General features: G+C 41.1%; 2 protein-coding genes across 4 annotated transcripts in view; both read right to left on the bottom strand.

Moving 5' to 3' along the window:
• KIAA0825 (KIAA0825 ortholog) overlaps positions 1–22,591 on the bottom strand; it is a 195,318-nt gene that overhangs the window by 160,176 nt on the left and 12,551 nt on the right. For all 3 annotated transcript variants that reach the window (XM_060280188.2, XM_060280190.2, XM_088652791.1), the window contains exons 2-5: positions 18,957–19,069; positions 18,288–18,427; positions 17,278–17,446; positions 11,016–11,691 (exon numbers count right to left, since the gene is read on the bottom strand). In XM_060280188.2, coding sequence (XP_060136171.2) covers positions 11,016–11,691; positions 17,278–17,446; positions 18,288–18,418 — 976 coding nt within the window. In that variant the 5' untranslated portion in view covers positions 18,419–18,427; positions 18,957–19,069. The remainder of the gene's footprint in view (positions 1–11,015; positions 11,692–17,277; positions 17,447–18,287; positions 18,428–18,956; positions 19,070–22,591) is intronic.
• The window catches only part of MCTP1 (multiple C2 and transmembrane domain containing 1), a 229,501-nt gene continuing 225,868 nt past the window's right edge, over positions 18,959–22,591 (bottom strand). The window contains exon 22 of the mRNA XM_088652794.1: positions 18,959–19,069. The gene's annotated coding sequence lies outside the window, so the exon portion shown is untranslated. The remainder of the gene's footprint in view (positions 19,070–22,591) is intronic.

Genomic DNA, 22,591 nt, shown 5'->3' with positions numbered 1-22,591 from the left:
CTGATCAGAAGGTCGGCGGTTCGAATCCCTGTGACGGGGTGAGCTCCTGTTGCTTGGTCCCAGCTCCTGCCAACCTAGCAGTTCGAAAGCACGTCAAAATACAAGTAGATAAATAGGAACCGCTACAGCGGGAAGGTAAACGGCGTTTCCATGTGCTGCTCTGGTTTGCCAGAAACGGCTTTGTCATGCTGGCCACATGACCTGGAAGCTATACGCCGGCTCCCTCGGCCAATAATGCGAGATGAGCGCGCAACCCCAGAGTCAGGTCACGACTGGACCTAATGGTCAGGGGTCCCTTTACCTTTATGCGATATAACACTGTGCCACCAGATAGTGCTGTGCAGTACCATTTTTCCCTTCCAGATTTCCTTGTGTAAATTTACAACGCATTTAACTGAAACGCTTCTTTGATGTGTCTAGATCCAGCCTGGGATTTAGCTTAAAATCTTTCCTAAAAGAGAGGTGAAGGCCTCAATATGTGATTCCAGATCAAGTTTAAGTGAAGACTTTGTCCAAAAGCTTTCTGATATGTACACTGCTGCCTCTTGAGGATAGCCACTTAAAATAAAATTAGAGGGGGTCAAAGCAATATTCTTCTCTGCAGACTCCAGTGTCCTAACTTGTCAGTTTATGTTCTGGGCTCACTGCACCTGCTTCTCTCCTGTCTTCCTTTATTTTCATTTATCTAACTACATTTCTGCTTTTTGTTTTCCTGCCTCCCTAAATTGGCTGCCATCTCTCAGCTGCCCCTACTTGTGCAAGATATGGATCTAATTATTCCTCAACTCTTAGTTCTTTCATGAGATCTGCCACAGCTTTGCTGTCAGCAAACTTTTTCAGCAGGGGGCTGGTCCACTGTCCCTCAGACCTTGTGGGGTCCAGACTATATTTTTTTGGGGGGGGAAGGAACAAATTCCTATGCCCCACAAATAACTCAGAGATGCATTTTAAATAAAATGACACATTCTACTCATGTAAAAACACGCTGATTCTTGGACCGTCCGCGGAATGGATTTAGAAGGTGATTGGGCCGGATCCAGCCCCTGGGCCTTAGTTTGCCTACCCATGGTCTATACTCTGTTCTTACTCCTGCTGAAACTTGTAATTCCAGCACTAAGACTTAGCTACCTGCAGGCCAGAATTTACATTCTGCAAGCAGCAAATTTTTCGTTATACCTTATCAATGACTTTGGCTATGGTATACAGTATTCTATTTCGTGTGTGTGTGTGTAAATGAAGATCATGTGTATTCTAAAAACCACCAGAACAGAAAAATCAACTTAGTTGACACAATAAGGTGTCTGTTTTGCATTGTTCTCACTTCTTTCAAAGTCCTTTTAAAAAAAACTTCTAGGGAGGAATGCAAGTTAAAATAAGCACTTCAGCAAATAACTTACTAATGATTTCTGCAACTATGTTATACCATCAACTGTTTTAAACTCTTTGGGTTGTATCCCAAGCATTGCTAACGGAGTTCCAGTGGCAGTTTCCTCTCCTCCCCCTGTGAGCCCCCCAAAATCTGCAGAGGATGCCTCAACCCTCCGGAGGTCCTTTTGAGAGCATGCAGGGGAGAGGAGGAGTAAGTTCCATTCCACTAGTTCAAGTCTCTTAAACCAGCAAAACATTGGATACTACCCTGATTTTCTTTTTATTTGAAGATTATTTATTTTAACATTTTCACTCATTTTCAAGGCAGTTAATAAAAACATTTTAAATGTAGAAAATCTCTGTAGTGAAAATAGCAGACAGAGTAAATCAAATAAACCTTTTCTGTTTTAATAGTTTGAATCACATAAATATGCTGTCACTCTGTCACCCTGTCATTTTCACACTGAATAACACAGATAATAAATCTGAGTGAAAAGAGAGGCTATCTCTTCAGCTTTAAATAAATGGAAAAGGGAAACAACAAAGTTTGTTAATGAGCAAATATTAACAAGCCAAACAAAGGCTTGTATATATAAGCCAGCTCCCTGTAGAGCACATCCTTGGGGGTCCTGCCAACTTCCATTCTGTGGGCATGACCAAGTCACAGAACAATACTGAGAAAGGAGTGCAAACATACTGGGAATGTGGGCTTGGGAGAGCACATTTTTGTTTGAGATTCTGTCCTGCCACGTAATGCCCGAATTCCTCTTGATGCTGAGCATGTGCATTGCTCCTTGAGGTTGTAATCTGCCCATGAATCACTTCTATAAAGTAGCATGCTGAACATGCAAGCCTGGCAGACCTTAGCATCACATTCTCCCAAACCCTTTTGGAGAGGTTAGCCATTGCTGTAGCTGCTTTGCCAATACTCTTCTCCAGATTAGCATCAATTGAGAGGCTGCTGATTATGTTGGAACCCTGGGAGACCAAATTGTCTATCATCTCAAGCTTGTGGGCACCAATGCTGATGTGTGGAGTGCTGGTGATGTCCTGACCCAGGATGTTGGTTTTTGTCAGGCTGATGACCGGGGGCGGAGAGCAGGCATGCTGCCCCCGGGGACATGGCACACGTTCTGGGGGCAGGACGGGGCATGTCACGCACATGGACAGGAAACGCGTTTTTGGGGTGGGGTGTGCCGCACGCAGGAGCGGGGCGCGTGTTTTGGGGGCCCCTGGGATTGCGCTGCCCGGGGCGCCCCACGCCCACCGCCCCTATCTTCCTACGCTACTGGGCTGATGGTAATGCCGAACTCCCTGCAAGCTTGGGCAAAATGGTTGATGAGTCTCTGTAGAGCTTCCTTGGAGTACACTGTCAAGACTGTGTCATCTGCAAGCATCTCTCTGATGAAGATCCGCCACACTTTTGTTCTGGCACAGAGATGTGCCAGGTTGAACAGAACTCCATCACTCTTTGAATGAAAATACACACCATCTTCAGTCAAGCTGAAAGTATATGAAAGCACCAGGGAGAAGAATTTGCCAGAGAGTTGGCAAGAACACAGCCCTGCCTCATGTCACTCTTTATAGCAGGGTCCCCAAACTACGGCCCGGGGGCCACATACGGCCTGCGAGGCTTTTATGCGGCCACCGGTGACCCCGCCGCCCGCTCTTACCGGCGCAGCACGGCATGGCTGCCCACTTGTGACCCGAAAAAGCGACAGAAATAGCTTGTGCGCACGTGCGTCATTTCCGGTGTACTTCCGGGTCAGAGGAGACTTCTGCACATGCGCACAGGCTATTTCCGGCGCTTTCCAGATTGGGAGTGTGCCAGAAATAGCATTTGCGCATGGCCGCGCATGGCCGCGCACTCTCCCGCCCTCCGGCCCGCCATGCGATCGGCGAGGTGGGCATCCGGCCCGAAGCCAGGTAAGTTTGGGGACCCCTGCTTTATAGGGAAGGCATTCAAGGATCCACCATTGTACATGCCATACATGTTCTCTTGGAAGGACAATATCATATTGTGAAGCTTAGATGGATATCCTATCTTGTTGAGCAGTGTGAAGTCTGTTTTGGCTGATGATATCCAAGACCTTTGTCAGGTAAATGAAGGCAATGTACAATGGGTGTCTCTGTTCTCTGCATTTATCCTGCAGTTTGTGCAGTGAGAAAATCATGCTGACTGTTGACCTCTGAGCTCTAAAGTCTCAATGTGATTTGCGAGAGACCCTGTCAATGAGTGACTGTAATCTAATGTGTGTTTTACATTGAAGTATTATTTTTCTCTCTCTGTGTGTGTGTGTGTTTAATATATTAGAATGGCTGTTGTATTTATATTCTTGAATAGTACGGTAACATTTAATTCATCCACACATTAGAAAGTGAAATTTGTCAGAATGTCTGACTGGTGCTTATAACATCTGGTAAAAGTTCATATGGTAAATTCTCACGCAAAAAATAAATCTCAAAGGTGCCACAAGCCTCAAATTGCTTTTCCCTTTTTTTCCCTTTTTGACATGCACTTCTAGATTACATTCTAAACTTGAGTGAAAGAAACTAAGCCTGCAATCCTATAAACACTTGCCTGGGAGTAAGTCCCATTCAACTGAATAAGGTTTGCTTTTCTGAGTAGGCATGGATACAATTGCACTGTTAACGTATGAAAGACCCCTCTTAATATATATTTTTCCCTTTCCATCATGCTTCATTAGTTGAGAGTACCTTCCATAGTTCTGGTTACAGGTAGGTAGCCGTGTTGGTCTGGATCGAAGTAAAATAAAAAAATTCCTTCAGTAGCACCTTAAAGACCAACTAAGTTTTTATTTTGGTATGAGCTTTCGTGTGCACACGAAAGCTCATACCAAAATAAAAACTTAGTTGGTCTTTAAGGTGCTACTGAAGGAATTTTTTTATTTTAGTTGAGAGTAGTGAGGCTCTTTGGCCTATTGTGAATAGCATTTGGGAATAGCATTTCAGAAGCTGTAGGGACAAACAAAAGAAAACTACTTGGCTATGCAAAAACAGATGTAGGTATGTCTACTCTAAGGCAGACAGATCACACAATATGAGTGGAATTTAATAACCCAAACAGGTACCGGTAGGGTACAACAACAAAAAGATTAGCACTACCCATTTTTGTGAAAAACCCTTGGGGGAAAACCTACAAAAAACATTTTCTTTGCATCACTGAAAAAAGAAAGGAACAACTTTCACAGCAGCTCTAAATGGGCAATATTCTAATAATTCTGTCAGCTGTTGAAAATAAATTCTGACCAACCTCATTATTATTGGGTGAGCATGAGAAAGCTGAGATTGTATGCATGTGAGGGAACACAAAACAGCAGCAGTGCACCTTTCTCTACAGTAGTTCTTAATGCCCAAGAAACAACCTGCTTTTGAACGTAAAAAAGCAGATTTGATTTTCAGCAATTAGAACATCAACAGTGAAAAGGGAAACAAAACAAAGATCTAGCCCCACATATAGTGCCATACATACATGTCTTTCCATTCTTTGGATTCTGACCAAAGATTTTTCAAAGGTCTATTGCACATTATATTTAAATGATCATAATGCTCTCAGCATGTAGCTAATATTTGGCAAAAAATATAATTGCAATTATTTGCTATATAAATATTCAAAACACTGAATGGGGATTTATAAGCAAAAATACAAATGACAATGGTTTCTATGCTCTCCATTATATCAATCTTTTTGTGATGCCAAAGCTAATGGTCACTTTACAATTAAGTCATCCATCATCTGCACTCTCTTTTAAACCAAAGAATAAGATTATGCTTCCACATGTTTTCTGTAATGCTGTATTCACTTTATAAATGCTAGACATGATCAGCCCTCGTTCATTTTATACTAAAACACTGTTAATGGTATTTCAGCTGTAGATTTAAAATATTATGTTTTGCAAACAAATGACTTAGTTGGGATTTAAGCTGCCTGTATGTGCAGGACTGCAACCTAATACTAATGCATTAAATGTTAGATGCATAAGAAACATCTATGCATAGCAGCTGCAATACTGTTTTTCAACCTAAAGTGCTAGAATGCCAGCAGTTTTTCATACACAGAACTTGAGGTACTTAAAACCTGCTTCATTGCTATACACAAGCAATTTTCAAAACTGTTACATTTGACTAGGTAACAGGATATGTTCAAATTGCAGATATAATTACTGCACATCCAAGAAGCTATAAAATGTTCACAAGCAAATCCCTTTGACCTTGTTAATGTCTGCTCCTTGTTAATCTAAGGCAAACATTGTCTGTAGATTGCATTTGTTATAAAATATGAAAAAGGAAGGAAATCCCTTAACAGTTGTTATTGATTCCAGCATTTACGGACTGAGTTTAAGTGCTGTTTACAAAACAGAACAGATGCAGATGCTAACAAAAAGGTAAACAATTGTTGCATGGCTTACTGCCAGACTCTGAGCCAATATATTAAACTCCAAGTGAAGCACATTTCCCCTATGGATTGCACTTATTGCCACTTCATTTCCTATGTGCACTGTCTCTCTATTGCTGTGCCTAGCAGTAAGCTATTCCAGTTCTTTTGTGACCCCTGAGGCCTGGTGCTACCTCACACAGCCATTAGTGAAGGGAATTGCATGTGTCTGACACGGCCTGAAACCAATTATTTGATATTTTCTCCAGAATGATGCCCAACTCTGTTGGGAATGAGCAATCATGAAATAATTTACCTCCTGATTTAATTTTTCCCTGCACAAATTAGTTGTAGTCTGAGCTAGCTATACACAGCTGTCTGTTACATATCTCCGTCTTATCAAGATTATACTTGAAATGATGAAGAGGGGGGCTGAATAGAGTAGATTGGGGAATCCTGTTTTAAAAAGGCATTGACAAGTTTATCAGATATACTGATCACATGTACTTTTTGCTGATTGAAAATGACAGAATCATAAAGAACTATTAGTACACCAGGGGAAACCACAAGGATGCAAACCATTATAGAAGTGTTTAAGGCTTTAAAAAAAAAGTGGCCAGCTTTTCAGTTCCCTTTTGCTCTGCTACAATCTAGGGATATGAAAATATCTTGAGGGGCAGGGAGAATAAATTCAAATGAAACCAAGCAACCAGTCTGGGCTTTGCAGTTTACACTATTCCTCTCAAAATTAAAGGAACTATATACTTTCCTACTTGTAATTCTAGAAATGTATCTGTGTGCCCAATACTTCATCATGTCAAAATTATAAAAGCCTATGAAAGATCGCCATTCACCAACCATGGAAAACATGCACAAAATATGCATGTTCTGTATTTCATACTTATTGCTATGAACTGCTGAGAGACCCAATAAGAGATGACACGCCACTTTTAAGGGAACCACTAATCATAAAGCACTATGTTTCATAAACTCTATCAGTGAAAATATAGTCTAGAATCCAAAGAACAGTACAATTAGTTCCATGCACTCAAGAGGGCTTTGAGCATGTGTTTCCCGAACAGCAGCTGCCATGCCACATGGCAAGCTTCTTTTGAAGATGAGAGGTGTTTCAAAAGCAGAGTCTGAGGTGACATGGGTTTGTTATTCAAAGAAATAAAAAAATCTCACTAGCCATGCCTTTCAAAAGGCTAGTGGAAATAAATGTGAACTAACTAGTCTTCTAGAATCCTTTGCTGATATTCAGGAACAATATTACAATTCAAAAGCAAATTGATGGGTACAGAACATTGGCAAAATTATGGAGGGCACACAAGTAATCAGGAAGATAGTTTTTCTTATTACAGTTTCATATAGCTGTTAAATAGCATTGAGGACAATCTGGAGCTTTGTGGACATCCTGTTTGCTCATGTGAGAGCAGGATGGCCATTTTGGATGCTGTGACCTCACATGATTTCGCACAGAGATCTCACCCTGAAAAACACAGGTTTTGGGGGCTGCAATCTCATGCAACCCCCCAAAACACATGTTTGGGCAATGTAAAGCATTGCCCTGAAAAAAGGAAATATTTTGGGTTCCATAATCTCACATCATGTGACTTGCACAGGAGCATGGGTGGGAAGATACGTGTCCGAGTTCTGGGACTCAAGATGTTGGAGGGTATGGTTTATGGCAGTGATTTTCAATCAGTGTGCCATGGCACCCTGGGGTGCCTTGAATGATTATCTGGGTTGCCGCAGGCAACACTGGCCAGCTGTTTGTTGCAGTTGCCCTGGCTACAAGCTCTGAAGGCAACCTCTGAGTAAGCAAGCAAGAAAGCAGGTGAGGTAGTCCAGCCAGTTAGTCCGCCAGCCCTTGCTGTTGGAAATGGACAGACAAGTCCCAGGCCGCTGTGGAGCAGTGTGAGAAGGCTCTTTGGGGCAGGGGGGGGGGAGCTCAGGGACCAGGGGCAACAGCAGTGACTGCTCAGAGGACTCCCAAGGAGAGGGAAGAGGAGAGGAGGCTGAGGCAACACTCCACAAGGGAGGGTGCTCAAAAAAGGGTGAGGGGCTGCTAGCTCTGTAGGCAAGGGGTGACATAACTGGGCTCCTGAGCCCCATAGGGGGTGCCACAAAAGGAATGTAGTTGGTCAAGGGAGCTGTGGACTCAAAAAGGTTGAAAGCCTCTGGTTTATGGAAACATTATGAATGCCTTTGGCAGGGCCGTCTCAAGCAGTTCGGGCGCCCTGGCGCTGAAGTCGCTCCGGCGCCCTCGCAGCGTGCAGCGCCCCCCCTGCCGGCCCGGCACCCTGGCGCCCCGTGCCACCGGGACTGCACCTAGAGCCGGGCCTGGCTTTAGGTAAAGGTAAAGGGACCCCTGACCATTAGGTCCAGTCGTGACCGACTCTGGGGTTGCGGGGCTCATCTCGCATTATTGGCCGAGGGAGCCGGCGTACAGCTTCCAGGTCATGTTGCCAGCATGACAAAACCGCTCTTGCCGAACCAGAGCAGCGCATGGAAACTCTGTTTACCTTCCCGTTTGGAGTGGTACCTATTTATCTACTTGCACTTTGATGTGCTTTCGAACTGCTAGGTTGGCAGGAGCTGGGACCGAGCAACGGGAGCTCACCCCGTCGCAGGGATTTGAACCGCTGACCTTCTGATCAGCAAGCCCTAGGCTCTGTGGTTTAACCCACAACACCACCTGTGTCCCATATGAATGCTTTAGCAGGCATGAATGTTTAAGAACATTGTCTATTAAAAAATGATTGCTGAAAATTAAATAAAACCGATTATACTTTATTGCACAGAAAGAGAGAGAGAGCGCACAACATGAGAAATAGGAAACTATGCTAAGTGAACATATAAATTTGGGGCAGGATTGATGCATCAAGACCTATATACAGTATTTAAATATTACTTTTTCACAGAAACCAACATAATGTGCACAAAAAAATAATGAGCCATTTCTTTTAAAAAAATAAAATCATAAAGCTAACCAAGCCTCACACTAATGAAGGTATACAAAATGCCCCACAACTTAATGGTATCTCACCAAGGAGCATCTAATTACATTCTGCTCAGGAGGCAGCTTGTGTGTGTTGAAAAGAGTCACGTAAAGAGTCATGTATCAATTTCCTTGTCAAACAATACTGTAGGAGCCTTAGGAACCTCTTCAGGAGACCTTTTAGAAGTCCTCCTTCTTTTGACGTTCATAGCCCTCTATTATTTCCTTTACACACTACTGTATGTTCCTAAGAAAAACCAACTTAATAATTCCCTCTCAACTTCTTTGTCACACTCTTTTATTAAAGAGACTACTCTAATATATAAATCTCAGACTGACCTTTGACCACTCAAAAGAAAATGGATTGAAGAGTAAATCACTTTCATCTTTTATACTTGGGAGGAGAATGCAATAATTAGGGGGCATGGTGAGTTAAATGTTCTTTTCACCCTTAGGAAGAACACCCAGGTGTGCAAAGGAAGCTTTGAGATGAAAATAATTAGTGTTTCCTAATTGGAAATATTCTTTAACAAATGAAAAAATGTTCAAAATTTTATATTGCTTTTTTGTTTGCAGAGTGTGCATAAGAAAATCAAATCACAGATGTGAATCTTTGTAACTTTTTCAGGATTCAAACAGATATTACATATGATGCAAAAATAAAAATGCATCTGTAAAAATAGATATTTAAACGACAAATATTAATACATCTAATGTTTTGTTTCTTTCAAATAATACATGCAAGAACAAGAAAGCCTTTAAGAAGTCATCTTTAAAATATAATAGGGGTCAATAATGAAATTCTACTGTTGAGCTTCACGTTATGGGATTAATAACTGATTTGAAGCAACAGTAAGATATTTGGACATGGTAGCAGCTTTGAAATTTCTTTAGCTCAATTGACATTTCAGTAACTTAGCTAGTATCATCTTCCCCCTACTATAAACTTAAAAGTAGCAAGCTTAATTCTTTTGCAATATTTTTAAAGCGTCATGCTGCCTCTAGAAACAAAGAATTCCTATGCCCCATAAATAACTCAGAGATTCGTTTTAAATAAAAGGACACATTCTACTCATGTAAAAACACACTGATTCCGACGGTCCACAGGCCGGATTTAGAAGGCAATTGGGCTACATCCGGCCCACAGGCCTTAGCATAGCTGCCAAGTTTTCGCTTTTCTCGTGAGGAAGCCTATTCAGCATAAGGGAAAATCCCTGTAAAAAAGGGATAACTTGGCAGCTATGGGCCTTAGGTTGCCTACTCCTGATATAGATGTTAAAAAGCATGGGGGAGAGGACAGATCCCTGAGGTAGTAAAATAAATATTATTATTAATAATAAGATAAATATTATGTTAATGAAAATGAAGCTAAAATAATCCAGACTCTCTGAACTCATCTGCAATGTGTCTCATCCATTGCCTTATCTGTGATGGCATTTTCAGAAGACGTATTTTAGAACACAATACCTATCAGCTATTTAAAAACTAAGTTCAAGATTAAGTCCTTGTTTAAAAAGCATAACTAATATTTAAGTAAAAGGGCTATTGCAGTTTAAGACAGTCCCTCCTTCAGGCTAGATCTGGCTCCTTGTGGTCTCTCATCTGCCCATAGTTTCTCTTCCTGCCCCTTCCTTCTTGAGATCAGCAGATCATTGCATTTCTCTGCACCTAACAGTTAAGAAAACCAAGCTTCTTGTGGAAAAACAGAGCAACCTCATCACAATAAACACACAGTTCACTTTTCTTTTTCACAGGATGCTTAGAAAGAGGCTTACCTCCAAATCCTCCTCTTGCACCTGGCTGTTCAGATGCAAACATGAAAAGGATAAGAACTGCCCAAATCTCTGAAGCTGCCTCACCTCTGCTCACCCCAACATGACCTAATTTGCACTAGTAAGAAGGTAACAAAGTATGTCCAGTTCCTTTGCTCACAAGAAGACAAGAGGGGGAGTAACCTGAAGCAAATTGTCGCTATGATCTGCCTACACTCAAGCAGACAAACACAGCCTACAATTGGGAATAGAAGAATATAGATAGATGTTGCTTAAGTCTTGCCACTGAGTGTTTGTGGCTACCGTATTCATGTACTGGACATGTATGAGACTGGACATGTATGAGACACATGTATGAGAAATGAAAGGATAAAAACAATTAAGATAATTAAATAATTAATAATTAATAATTAATTAAGATAAATGGAAGGATAAAAACAATTAAGACAATTCATGGGGAAAAAATGCCACTAACCCCCAACATGAGGTACTCCTCTGTGTTTCTTTGAGCTCTTGCTTGCTTTAACACCATGTAATGCATTTTCCTTAAACTGAAGCTCACAAAGTGTTTCAAGAAGAACGGTCATTTCTTCCGTGATGGTATCCAAATAAGTTTCATTAATAAACTTCAGTGTTGAAGAAGGGTCAATAATTCCGCTCAGTACATAGAAATCTTCTTTTATCATTGCACACAATGCAGGAATTGAGTTTTCATAACCATGAACCATCTTTTCAAAGTTTGTTTCACCCATGCTTTCTAGAACACATTTCTGTAAAAGATCACTAACCAATTTATTCTGCATTTTTTGATACTTCCCCAGAACTTCTGCCTCAGGATAAAGAAATAAAAGCTGCTGTAGACACCGAGTTTTAAACTGCAGTTGCTGTTGTAAGGTACCAGTTTTTGTTTCATTATGATTTTGCAGCTGGTTTACTAAGAAGCGCCGAAGCTGTAATCTTACATCATCCCAAATATACTGTGCATCCATTGCAGAATCATCTTCAACACCATGAAGGGAAGCACTGGATATAAACTCAAAAGATGTCCCACTTGGAGTACAGGGAAATAAGACACCACATTGACTGGAGAGATCAAGAAGAAAGTGAAGAATAGTTTCTTCTTGGTTTTGTTCATCCTTCAGTAAGCTTTGCTAAGAGAAGATAAATAACAATATGCTAAGTTATGTGAATGACTCCATTTAAAGTAAACAATGACTCTGTTGAAAAACTATGCAAATTATTGTTAATTACTGCCTACAAAACAAAATTGTCTAATATAGAATTCCCCTCCCCCAATATTCCTCCAGTTAGCTGAATCAATTCTCTTTACTAGTGAGAAGGCAAAAACTGTCATTCATTCAACACAAGGGACTTCCTGGATCTTTTAAAGGAACACTTGAAACAGCAGCTATTAGATCAAAAGAATGCACGACCTGTACAATAATAGTGGTATAATATTTTGATATGTTAATTATACCATAAACCGCAATATCTACACACACTTGCATACATTTATGTAAGCCCTCTAATAAAGTCTGTTGGCATGTAAAACCTTAGTCTCTGTGTTAACACACAGGAACCTTAGTATCAAAAAATAAAATAATATACACCTCTGAAAATTCACCTTCAGAGAAAAAAGGTGTACGTAGCTTTTGGGGTACTTCTGGATCATCTGCTGTCACTTGAGGCTCAGGTGGCCTTCCATCAGCTTCAGCTGGTGGCCCAGCTGTACCCCTATCTGGACAGGGATAGCCTAACTTCTGTCTTCTATGTTCTGGTAACCTCTAGGTTAGATTACTGCAACACAGTATACCTGAAGGAACATCTCCCCATCATTCAGCCCGGACACCGAGGTTACAGGGAACCAGGTAGAGGGCCTTCTCAGTAGTGGCGCCCGCCTTTTGGTATGCCCTACCGTCAGATGTCAAGGAAATAAACAATACTGTATCTGACTTTTAGAAGACATCTGAAGGCAACCTTGTATTGGGAAAAATTTTTATGTCTAATGTTTTACAATTTTTTATGTGCTGTAAGTCACCTAGAGTGGCTGGGGAAATCCAGCCAGATGGGCGGGGTATAAATAATAAAATTGTTGTTGTTGTTACACATTATACATAAGGCTGCCTCTGAAGATTGTCTGGAAACTTCAGCTAGTGCAGAATGTGGTGGCCAGGTTGCTCACTGGAGCAAGACAGTCTGAGCATCCTGGCCCAGCTGCACTGGCTACGTAGTTGCTGGGCTCAATTCAAAGGGACGATTTTGACCTATAAAACCTTAATAATAATAATAATAATAATAATAATAATAATAATAATAATAATAATAATTTATTATTTATACCCCGCCCATCTGGCCGGGCTCCCCCAGCCACTCTGGGCGGCTTCCAACAAAATATTAAAATACAGAAATCCATCAAACATTAAAAGCTTCCCTAAACAGGGCTGCCTTAAGATGACTTCTAAAGTTCTGGTAATTGTTATTCTCTTTGACCTTTGGTGGGAGGGCATTCCACAGGGTGGGTGCCACTACCGAGAAGGCCCTCTGCCTGGTTCCCTGTAACTTGGCTTCTCGTAGCGAGGGAACCGCCAGAAGGCCCTCGGCGCTGGACCGAGGCCGTTTAGGGCTTTAAAGATCAGCACCAACACTTTGAATTGTGCTCGGAAACGTACTGGGAGACAATGTAGGTCTTTCAGCACCAGTGTTATGTGGTCTCGGCGGCCGCTCCCAGTCACCAGTCTAGCTGCCGCATTCTGGATTAGTTGTAGTTTCCGGGTCACCTTCAAAGGTAGCCCCACGTAGAGCGCATTACAGTAGTCAAGATCACAAGTCCATGAGTGTCATCAACAGATTCAATTCTCTTGAAACTCTGCAAAGGCCTCAAAAATGGTTTCAACTATAAAACAAAGCCCAGATTACCTGTCACACTCCAGTCCCCAAACACACCAGGCTCTAGAAGCACTGACCCAATGGTGGGTGGCTTCTTTTATAGGAAGAAGTAATTCTGAATAGCTCTACCTGGGGGCAGCGGTAGCAGTTGCCATCCTGAAAGTGTTCAATGCCCACCAGGGACTTTAGGTGTAATTAAACACTCATACTCAGCCTTACCAACATTGAAAGGAAGGAAAGCTGTTTGTTTGTATACCATCCTTCATCTAAAGATCTCAGGGCAATGCTAGAAGTTTAACAACCTCTTGCTGAATTCTGTTTCATTCTATGTATTTTATTACTGTGTTTAGTTATACATGTAATATGTCTTAAAAAAAGATTTTTACCCCCTATTGGTTTCTCAAAGTACAATATTTATTTGCACTCTAGAAGAGAATAGCGTAATATTGCATTATATTACACATGGACTCACAGTAATATAATTTTAAATAACAGGGTGTATTTGTGGGTACATAATATACAAATGCACAGATACAAATTAATCTACTCACTATTTTTGCAATTCCTAGAGCAGATAAGCAGAGAAATTACTAATCTTCAAGATATATGGGAAGTTATGAGAAATATTACATTTAAACAATCTTAACTTTCTATGAGATTGTCAAATATGTTATTTTATTAAAGATAGCACAAAAGCTCAATAGCTTTCAAACCAGCCAATGGGCTTCTTCCTTATGGAATATGAATAAAAAAATGCCTTCCACAAGAAAGTGCTGCTGCTTTTGAAGCTTAAACAGAAATATTTTCAATTACAAAAGCCTACCTAAACCTAAGCAGTGTTCAAAGTCTTTTCAAATTGAAATATATCCCTAAAATGGTCACCAGGTGGTTTACACACACCATTTTGGAGTTGGTACTCCTAAAAGAAGAGTTCCTGCAGCTGGCTTTGAAGCTTTGCAAGCTTAGTTTCCCATTTCAAAGTCTTTTTGAAAACTGCCTATGTTAAGGCAGGCTTTTGTATTTGAAAGTCAAGGTTTCAAAAGGCTTCAAACAGTGCTGCAGGTGCCTATCGGAAGAAACTTATCCAAAATGGTAGACGCAGGCTCTGTCAGAGTAGACTGTACATATCCTATGAGTGTATTTTATTGGTGGTAACCAAACACAATCAAGTTATTTGCAAATATACCACAATTTTATAAATGCTTTAATAAGCTCCGCACAGTTCAAACAAAAATTGCACTGATTTTTATTAAGGTGCTAGAATTTTCAGGCTAAGAATTTACACAGTACCTTACAGAATTTGTACTTCTTTCATCTTAACTGATCACTTTACACATTTAATCTTGATGGATTACAGATCAGAATATATTCATTTTTCCAAAAAAAATATTATCAGAGGAATGAATTCAATGTTGTGCTAAAGTGCATTTTTGATTGCCAGATGGAATGATCCCACCCCCGGTGTGCTGTTCCAGGGGTTCTTCTGATCTCTGCCAATTTAAGGCGGGGTGTATGGAGGGAGGAGAGGAAAGAAAGCTCCATTGTGCAAGAGGAAGTCCTTGCATGGAGCTTCCACTGACAGGACTCATTAGCTGATATTCACTCAGAATCCAGAACTGATTTAACTGATTTCAGAATGTTTAAACAAAATGCCAGTAAATAAAACTTAATTACATAAATTCAGTAATACCTTTCAATATGTGTGTGACAAAAACCTATGCTTTTTATTCTGTCTTGTATATTGTATACAGTGGATCAAATAGCTGAACTGCAGAAGATAAAAGATAATTACACATGCCTGAATCAATTTTTTTCAGGGAAGATGTTTGAAGAAATTAGTCAAATAGAAGTGATGAGATTTGAAGCTCTGGGCTAATTAACAATTTGAAAATCAACAAATCACTGGATCCAAGTGACATCTACAGGGGCTCTTCGGGAATTCAATGTAAAATTACAGGTTTACTTTAAAAAGGGGGGAAATTGCCACTAAAGTAAGTCTTTATACCAGTGATGGGCAACCTTTTGAGCTTGGTGTGTCAAAATTCGCCAAAAAACTGAGCATAACTCGGGTGGTGTGTCACTTTGAGGAAAAAACCATAATTTCGTGATATTTATAGTTTAAATAACAAAAATGAATAATTGTAACATATAACTGTATTTAATAAACCAAAAACTAATTATTTAACCAAACCAAACCAAAAACCCCTTATTTATCACAAAGTGCCCAGAGTTGTTGAGCTTTTTTGGGGGGGAGCTGCTGACCAAAGTTTTGGAGGTTTTTTTGGGGGTGCAAAAGTTACTTTGCTTTGGGGGGTGCCCCAAAGCTGCTGCGCTTTTGGGGGGGAAGAGAACAGAAATAAATGACGAATAATACCTTCGCTGGAACTAACACGCAGCACCGACATAGTCTGCCAAAGCGCCAAAAAACCAGCACAGAACAGTTTAAAAAATGAACACTATTACACCCAATCACCGTCTGCCAAAGCGCCAGAAAAACAGCACAGAAAGGGTTAAAAAACCAATCTCTGGCTACCAGCAACATAGCTGCCAAGTTATCCCTTTTTTAAAGGGATTTTCCCTTATGCTGAATAGGCTTCCTCGTGAGAAAAGGGAAAACTTGGCAGCTATGACCAGCAACAACAACAACAAAGGATCGGAGGAGGAGGAGCGGGAGAACAAATGGGGGGACACAACAACAACAACAACAGCGCGAATGGGCCAATGGGGCGTGTGCCAGCAGTGAGGGCTCTGCGTGTCACGTCTGACACGCGTGTCATAGGTTCGCCATCACTGCTTTATACTAATGGTTTTAAAGTCATTTTAATTGTTTAGTCTTTAGCTAAATATAATACCAATTTTTATGACGTAATAAAGAGAGGAGTAAACTAGGAAATTATAGGCCACTTAATCAAGAGGGTTCGATCTCTTTACAATGCTTGTGCTTATTTAAAGCTATAATAACAGTTCAGCTAGAATTTTACTGCAGATCAAGAAAAGTACCACCAATTTCAAGAAGATGCCAACAAGGTTAATGAGCTAAGTCAAAGAAGGTAAAAGAGGCAAGAAGGTTTCCTTCAAAAAACAGAAGGCTTATGCCATAGCTGTCAAGTTTTCCCTTTTCTCGTGAGGAAGCCTATTCAGCATAAGGGAATTTCCCTTTAAAAAAGGGAGAACTTGACAGCTATGCCTTGTCCAAACGAACAGCACGAAGAGCAACACAAACTTTGGCAAGTAAAATACAAACACATATAATGCAAAAAATGGGGGGGGGGAGAAGCATATAATTAAATACATTAAGATCAACAACAACAAAATATTTAAATACCAGAGGCTGTACCCCTGGCTCACTAGCTCTATCTACCCCACTCCCTAGACCTTGCAGATCCCCTTCCTGCTACCGCCTAGATCTCAACCCCTACCCCACTAACCCCTTAGAAGAGTCAGCCTGGCAGGAGAAGCACCATAGGAAGGAGGCTTGAAGAGGTGGCCAGTCCAGGGATCTGCTGCTGACACCAACTTCCCCATGCTGATTCTTCACCCTAATCTGTGGCAGAAACACTTTTCATATCTTCCACTTTCCCCTTTTTTTCTTTTCTCAGGGAAGATATCCCAGGGTGGGAGGTTGGAAGAAGAAAGGGAAGCTCTGAGGTGAGAGCTGGGAGGATCCACCCCCTTCTATGTGAGACAAGGATTAAGATCAATGTTTGAGAAAGGACTTTGTATTTTCTTCACTCTTTCTTTTTCTTTTTTTATCATTTAATTAGTTTGTTTCTTACTGCATTGTATAATATTCAAATTTTTTATAAAAGAAAATAATTTTTAACTATGGCATAAAACAGTAGCATTTTTACCAGTGTTTGGAGAAACTTGATCAATTCTCTGTGAGGGGTTGAAGATGGCTTGATTGAGCTGAAACTGCAATTATTTAACCACTGAAGGCAGTCAGTTGTGTCTTGTAGCAATTCATCAGGACAAGTTTCATTTATTTCTGATTGTAGCTCCTTAAGACACTGTTCCATGCTAAAGTAGAAAAGAAGCAAACATTAAAAATAAATAATCATTTACAGAAAAGTATTCAACATTAAATAGCATTATATTATATAACACTTTAATTTACCATATTAACAGTAATTTAGTTTTATGGACAATACCAATGCAGAAGCCTGTGCATGTGTCAAAATACAGTCGGGGTTAATCACCACCTTACAACCTTAAAAACAATTGGATGTGTGAGCTTTGTATCAGCAATTTCAATCACTCCTAAAACAGCGATTATTTTATCCTTTCTACCCTTGGGGGTAGAAAATTACTGAAGTTCACTAGTAATATAACAGTAGTGCAGGAGCAGAGCCAGTCACAAAATGGTGGCAGGTTTAATCAGCTGGTAATTACTGATATCATTTTCTACTAATATATTATCCATTTGGGGGCTGAATTCTTTGCCCGAAAAACGCGCTTTGCGCATGCACAGAAATGGCGCTCGGTTTGCGACCTTTTCGGGTTACGAACTGCGACCCGGAACGGATCGTGTTCGTAACCCGAGGTACTACTGTATATCCTTTAGCCAATAGTGAGGGGAGGAACAATTATATTGAGGACTTTCCCTCACCTGAATGTCTTGGTAGCAATACAATGTATACTCTCAATGTATTCTGTTATCAGGTCTGACTCTGGTACTAGTTTCTTGATCCAGGGAAGTACATGTTTCATTTTTAGAATGAAATAAGGATAAGTATATAAGTAACTGATGGAATTTTTAAAATCAGGTTGCAGCACTACCAGAAAACTACCTAACGAAAGCAGTAGCAATCAGCATAAATGCAACTGAAATTGACTTCTGTCCCAATACCACATAGCTTACCTAGAAGCATTTTTCTTTATTTTCTCATCAATGTCACCAAGTATCTGCTGAAACTCCAGATCTCCAGGAAGTATGTTTAACAAACAATCCAAGTTGGAAGAATCAAGAGAATATTCACCTCCCCACTCCATTTCCAAATACTAAATTAGATAATAAAAAAACAGAAGATAAATAGTAAGATTAAATATGTTTGAAAATTTGATTGCAGAAATGCTAAACAATAAGAAAAATGAAGCATACTGATATTTACAAGCTCCTCCCTCAACAGTCAAAATACGGCAGAGGGAGAGATGGGGAATCCATCATCTATGCAGAGAAACCAGCTACCTCAGGCTCCCTGGTGTGCTTACAACCAGCTCTCAAAAGCCAGCACACTAATATTGGTTTCTTACTGATTAATGCAAAATTCTCCATGGCAAACTAGTCAATGCAATCCTGTCTGTAGCACACACACATTCACATCCTGTAAAGATCCAAAGGTCAGTATAGCTAATTTCCCCAAATAACCTGTTGTCTGCATACTGTACATACGTAAGATATATATTCACACGTGTGTGTACCAGCACACAAGCAAATCTGGTTCCAGAGAGCAGGGACTGTATTTTTTGTTATTGATCTCATGTAGGTCACTCTGGAAGAGAGGGCCTGCATAACAAGAGTCCAACTCACCTGGTGGGCAGAACCAAAGCAAAAGGGTGGCTAAAGGCTGGAGAAGCATCTGTGTCCTCCACAACGACTCACGAGAGGGCACAGGTGTCACATTAGTGATCAGATATTATTCTCTACAGAAAACAGAACATATAAAAATTCGTATTAAATAATTAGCCACCAAAAATAATCCATATTCAACATAGGCTACAAAACTGCTTTCAAATGTTTGAATGTAACAATACCATATTGCTTCTGGAAAGTACTCATGCTTTGGTACTTTTTTTTCCTGATTGTAAGAAAAATAAAACATCCCATTTGTGTGTTTTCTAGAATTACAATCTATTGCAAAAATACAAACATTATATTTGCCAATGTTAGGTTCATGCAATTTCCTTCGTTTATTATTGGAATTAAAACAGAATTTCTGAGTATGTCATTTTAAGTAATCAGTAAATATTAGCCAACATATTCCCTAGAATCTGCATTCATCCATTTAAATGTTTTTTTCAAGCAAGGTAAAAATCTAAGGGAAAGATTCAGGTCACTGTTTCAAAACTTTTTTAAAAGTAGGGATACATACTCAATTCTAAAAGTTCACACTTGATGGGACAAGCATTTATTTTATATTCAGCAACAGGAAGCAAAGTACAAAAAGTGAGAATCAGCTCATGCTCTGGAACATCATCCAAAGGAGACCTAATAAGATGCATCAATTTACATTTACACCCTGTTGCCATCTGCAGGTTCACGTCAGCTTCCAATATTTTAAAAATGGCAAGAGATAAGTGGCGGCAAGAAGTAACAAAGGAGGCTAAATTAGGATAGATGCAGATTTGTAAAACTATCTGCTCTTCTTTAAGCACAGGACAGCTCTGTGACTGGATATAAGAAACTGAATCAAAATAAGGTATTATGGCTTTGTCCACAATCCCAGGAATGTTAAAAGAAAGGCTTGGCAGGTTATAATTCAGTGAAGTGCAGCGAACATAGAACAATAGGTACCAAATTAGCATGCCCATTAAAACTCTGAGGCTCTTTAGAAGTTATTATTTTAGGCTAGAGATGACAGCATTCTCAGAGTGTTGACCAGTGGTATGGTAGAGGCATCACTGTCAACAGTACGCTCACATTTTGTAGATTTCTGGAATGCTTCAAAATCTGTTTTATTATAAACAATGAGACAATATACTTGAGCATATGCACCAAAGGCAATGTTATCTATCATATCACCTTCAACTATTTTAAAAGCTACAGTTTGTCTAGCCAGATTTATTAATAATGTCCTCAACATACCACTTTACTGACAAGTATGATCATACTAAACTATGGCTGCCAACTCCTGACCACAGTATGAAGCTCTGTCATCTATCAACTAATCCCTGATATTATATCTGAAATTGTATTTATTAGAAAAAAATATTCTTATGTTATATTCTGCTGCACTAAGTTTTCAGTGGGAATAATTTGAAGAGATGAAGGGTGCCATTCAGTGCTGGGCCAGCAGGATTCTGCTGATGCAATGTGATTCTGTTTCCTTCTCTCCCCTGTGCTCCCAGAATCTGCTCCTGAGGGTCTCCCATACCTCTGAAGCCGATTTTGAGTGTGTGGAGCTGGAGGGTACAAGAGAGGAAAAGGAAGACATACACACATACAAGTCCTTTGAGCCAATAGAGATGCAGCAGTGAAAATGGCCCAAAGTTTCTGCATGTACTCACTGGCATAGGAAGCTGCTCGGGCACCCAGAGTGGCAAACATGACGTGCACCCGGGGGAGGGGCGTTGCTACGTAGTGCGCATGCGCAGCGTCACTACGTATGATGCATGTGTCGCTATGTAGCGCTGCTGCACATGCACACTACGTAGCGGGGTGCTGGTAGTGCTGCTCGCACTGCCCCCCCAAAAAACGGAGCTGGGAGCAGGCCGCCCCCTCCGCTTCCCCCCTTGCTACACCCCTGCATGTACTTCAGAACTCCTGAGCCATTCCTCCCCACTTCTTGCTATAGACCTTTGTATCTCCTCCAGCCCAAAAACTGCCATAGAAAAGCTTGGGAGACTCTGGGGCAGCACAAGGAGCTACAGCTACAACAGAGAATCCATAGAACCCCAGCACACATGCATAAGCAGCTGCATGCATTCAGAGGCCTCTTTAGTTTCTGTCTCATATTTCTTTTTTGGTCCTTTACCGTTGAACACTATATCATAATATTCAGATTCATGAATTTTTGTATTCTAAATTCCTCACAGAATACATCAGTAGAAAAAGAAACTATGGTATCATAATTTCCTTCCATGTAATCATCAGTTTCACTTCCTTTGACATTTCTGCTACTAGTTATGTTATAGAGAAGGAACATGGACTATGGGTTTATATCAACTCCCAGCCACTGAAATTGATTTTTAAAACAAAGAGTACATTTCCTAGTGTTTGAGAACCCAACTGTAATTCAGTTGTACTGTATTCATTGCTTAATGTGTCTGAATAAATCTAACATTTAAAATCTATCAACTTAGACATCATGATCTTAGCCACAAATAATAGAGAGTGTCAGTGTCAATTTTGCTCTCTCACACTCACTTCCCTTCACTCCATCTGATTTTAATAATCCTTGTCAAGGCACAAACTGTCCAAATTACCTTCTTGACACAGAAGCTTTCATGGAGGAGACAGAATCTCAACTTTCATTTAGTAAGTACAAAAGAAAGCTGTCCAGCTGGACAAATATTATTTCCAGTCTTGACAACTTCAACAGTAAATCATGCATTTTAATTTTAAACTAAGGCTGCCAGGAGTTTGATATAAACTGCTTGTTTAATGTAGATTCATGGGATTAGTAGGTAAACAACTGGGACTGTATTTTAAAAATTAAGACCAAATAAAATGAGTTGCACAGGAAAAAAACTACAGAATGAAAGAAACAACATATATAAAAACTTATAAGAAAGGGGAAGATCGGAAATTATTTCAGAAACTTATGTTTTCAGGAGAGAAATCATAAAATATTTTACAGGCTCTCTACTTTTCTCAATCCTAATACCTGCCTCACCAATGGTGCTGAGGCAAGGGCGTACCCACCATGCGGCAAGTTAGGGCAGCTGCCCTACTCTAGAAGCAGGGCTGGTGGGCAGAGGCGGAGCACAGCCCGGCGGAGCGCGAGTTCGCCATTCCCGCCGCACCGCGCCGCACCCTCCCTCCAGCTCCCCGGCGCGCCCTCAGGCAAGGCCAAGCGCGGCGGGGAACCAGGGAGCGCGGCGCGGTGGGCGGGAACGCCGAACTCGCGCTCCGCTGGGCTGGGCTCCGCCTCCGCCCACCAGCCCTGCTGCTAGGGAGGGGCACAGCCCGGCGGAGCGCGAGTTCGCCGTTCCCGCCCGCCGCGCTGCGCTGCGCCCTCCCTCCAGCTCCCCGTCGCGCCCTCTGGCAAGGCCAAGCGCGGCGGGGAACCAGAGAGCGCGGCGCGGCGGGCAGGAACGCTGAACTCGCGCTCCGCTGGGCTGGGCTCCGCCTCCGCCCACCAGCCCTGCTTCTAGGGAGGGGCACAGCCCGGCGGAGCGCGAGTTCGCTGTTCCCGCCCACTTTGTGGCCCCTCCCCTTCCGTGCCTTGGCCCCTCCCCTTGCCCCCCCTAGTTTTGATCCTGGGTACGCCCATGTGCTGAGGG

This window comes from Zootoca vivipara, chromosome 10 (assembly GCF_965207765.1).
Source record: "Zootoca vivipara chromosome 10, rZooViv2.hap1.1, whole genome shotgun sequence".
Classification (NCBI taxonomy): domain Eukaryota; kingdom Metazoa; phylum Chordata; class Lepidosauria; order Squamata; family Lacertidae; genus Zootoca; species Zootoca vivipara.
The sequence above is the reverse complement of the archived record's forward strand: the minus strand, read 5'-3'. Positions and strand labels throughout refer to the sequence as shown.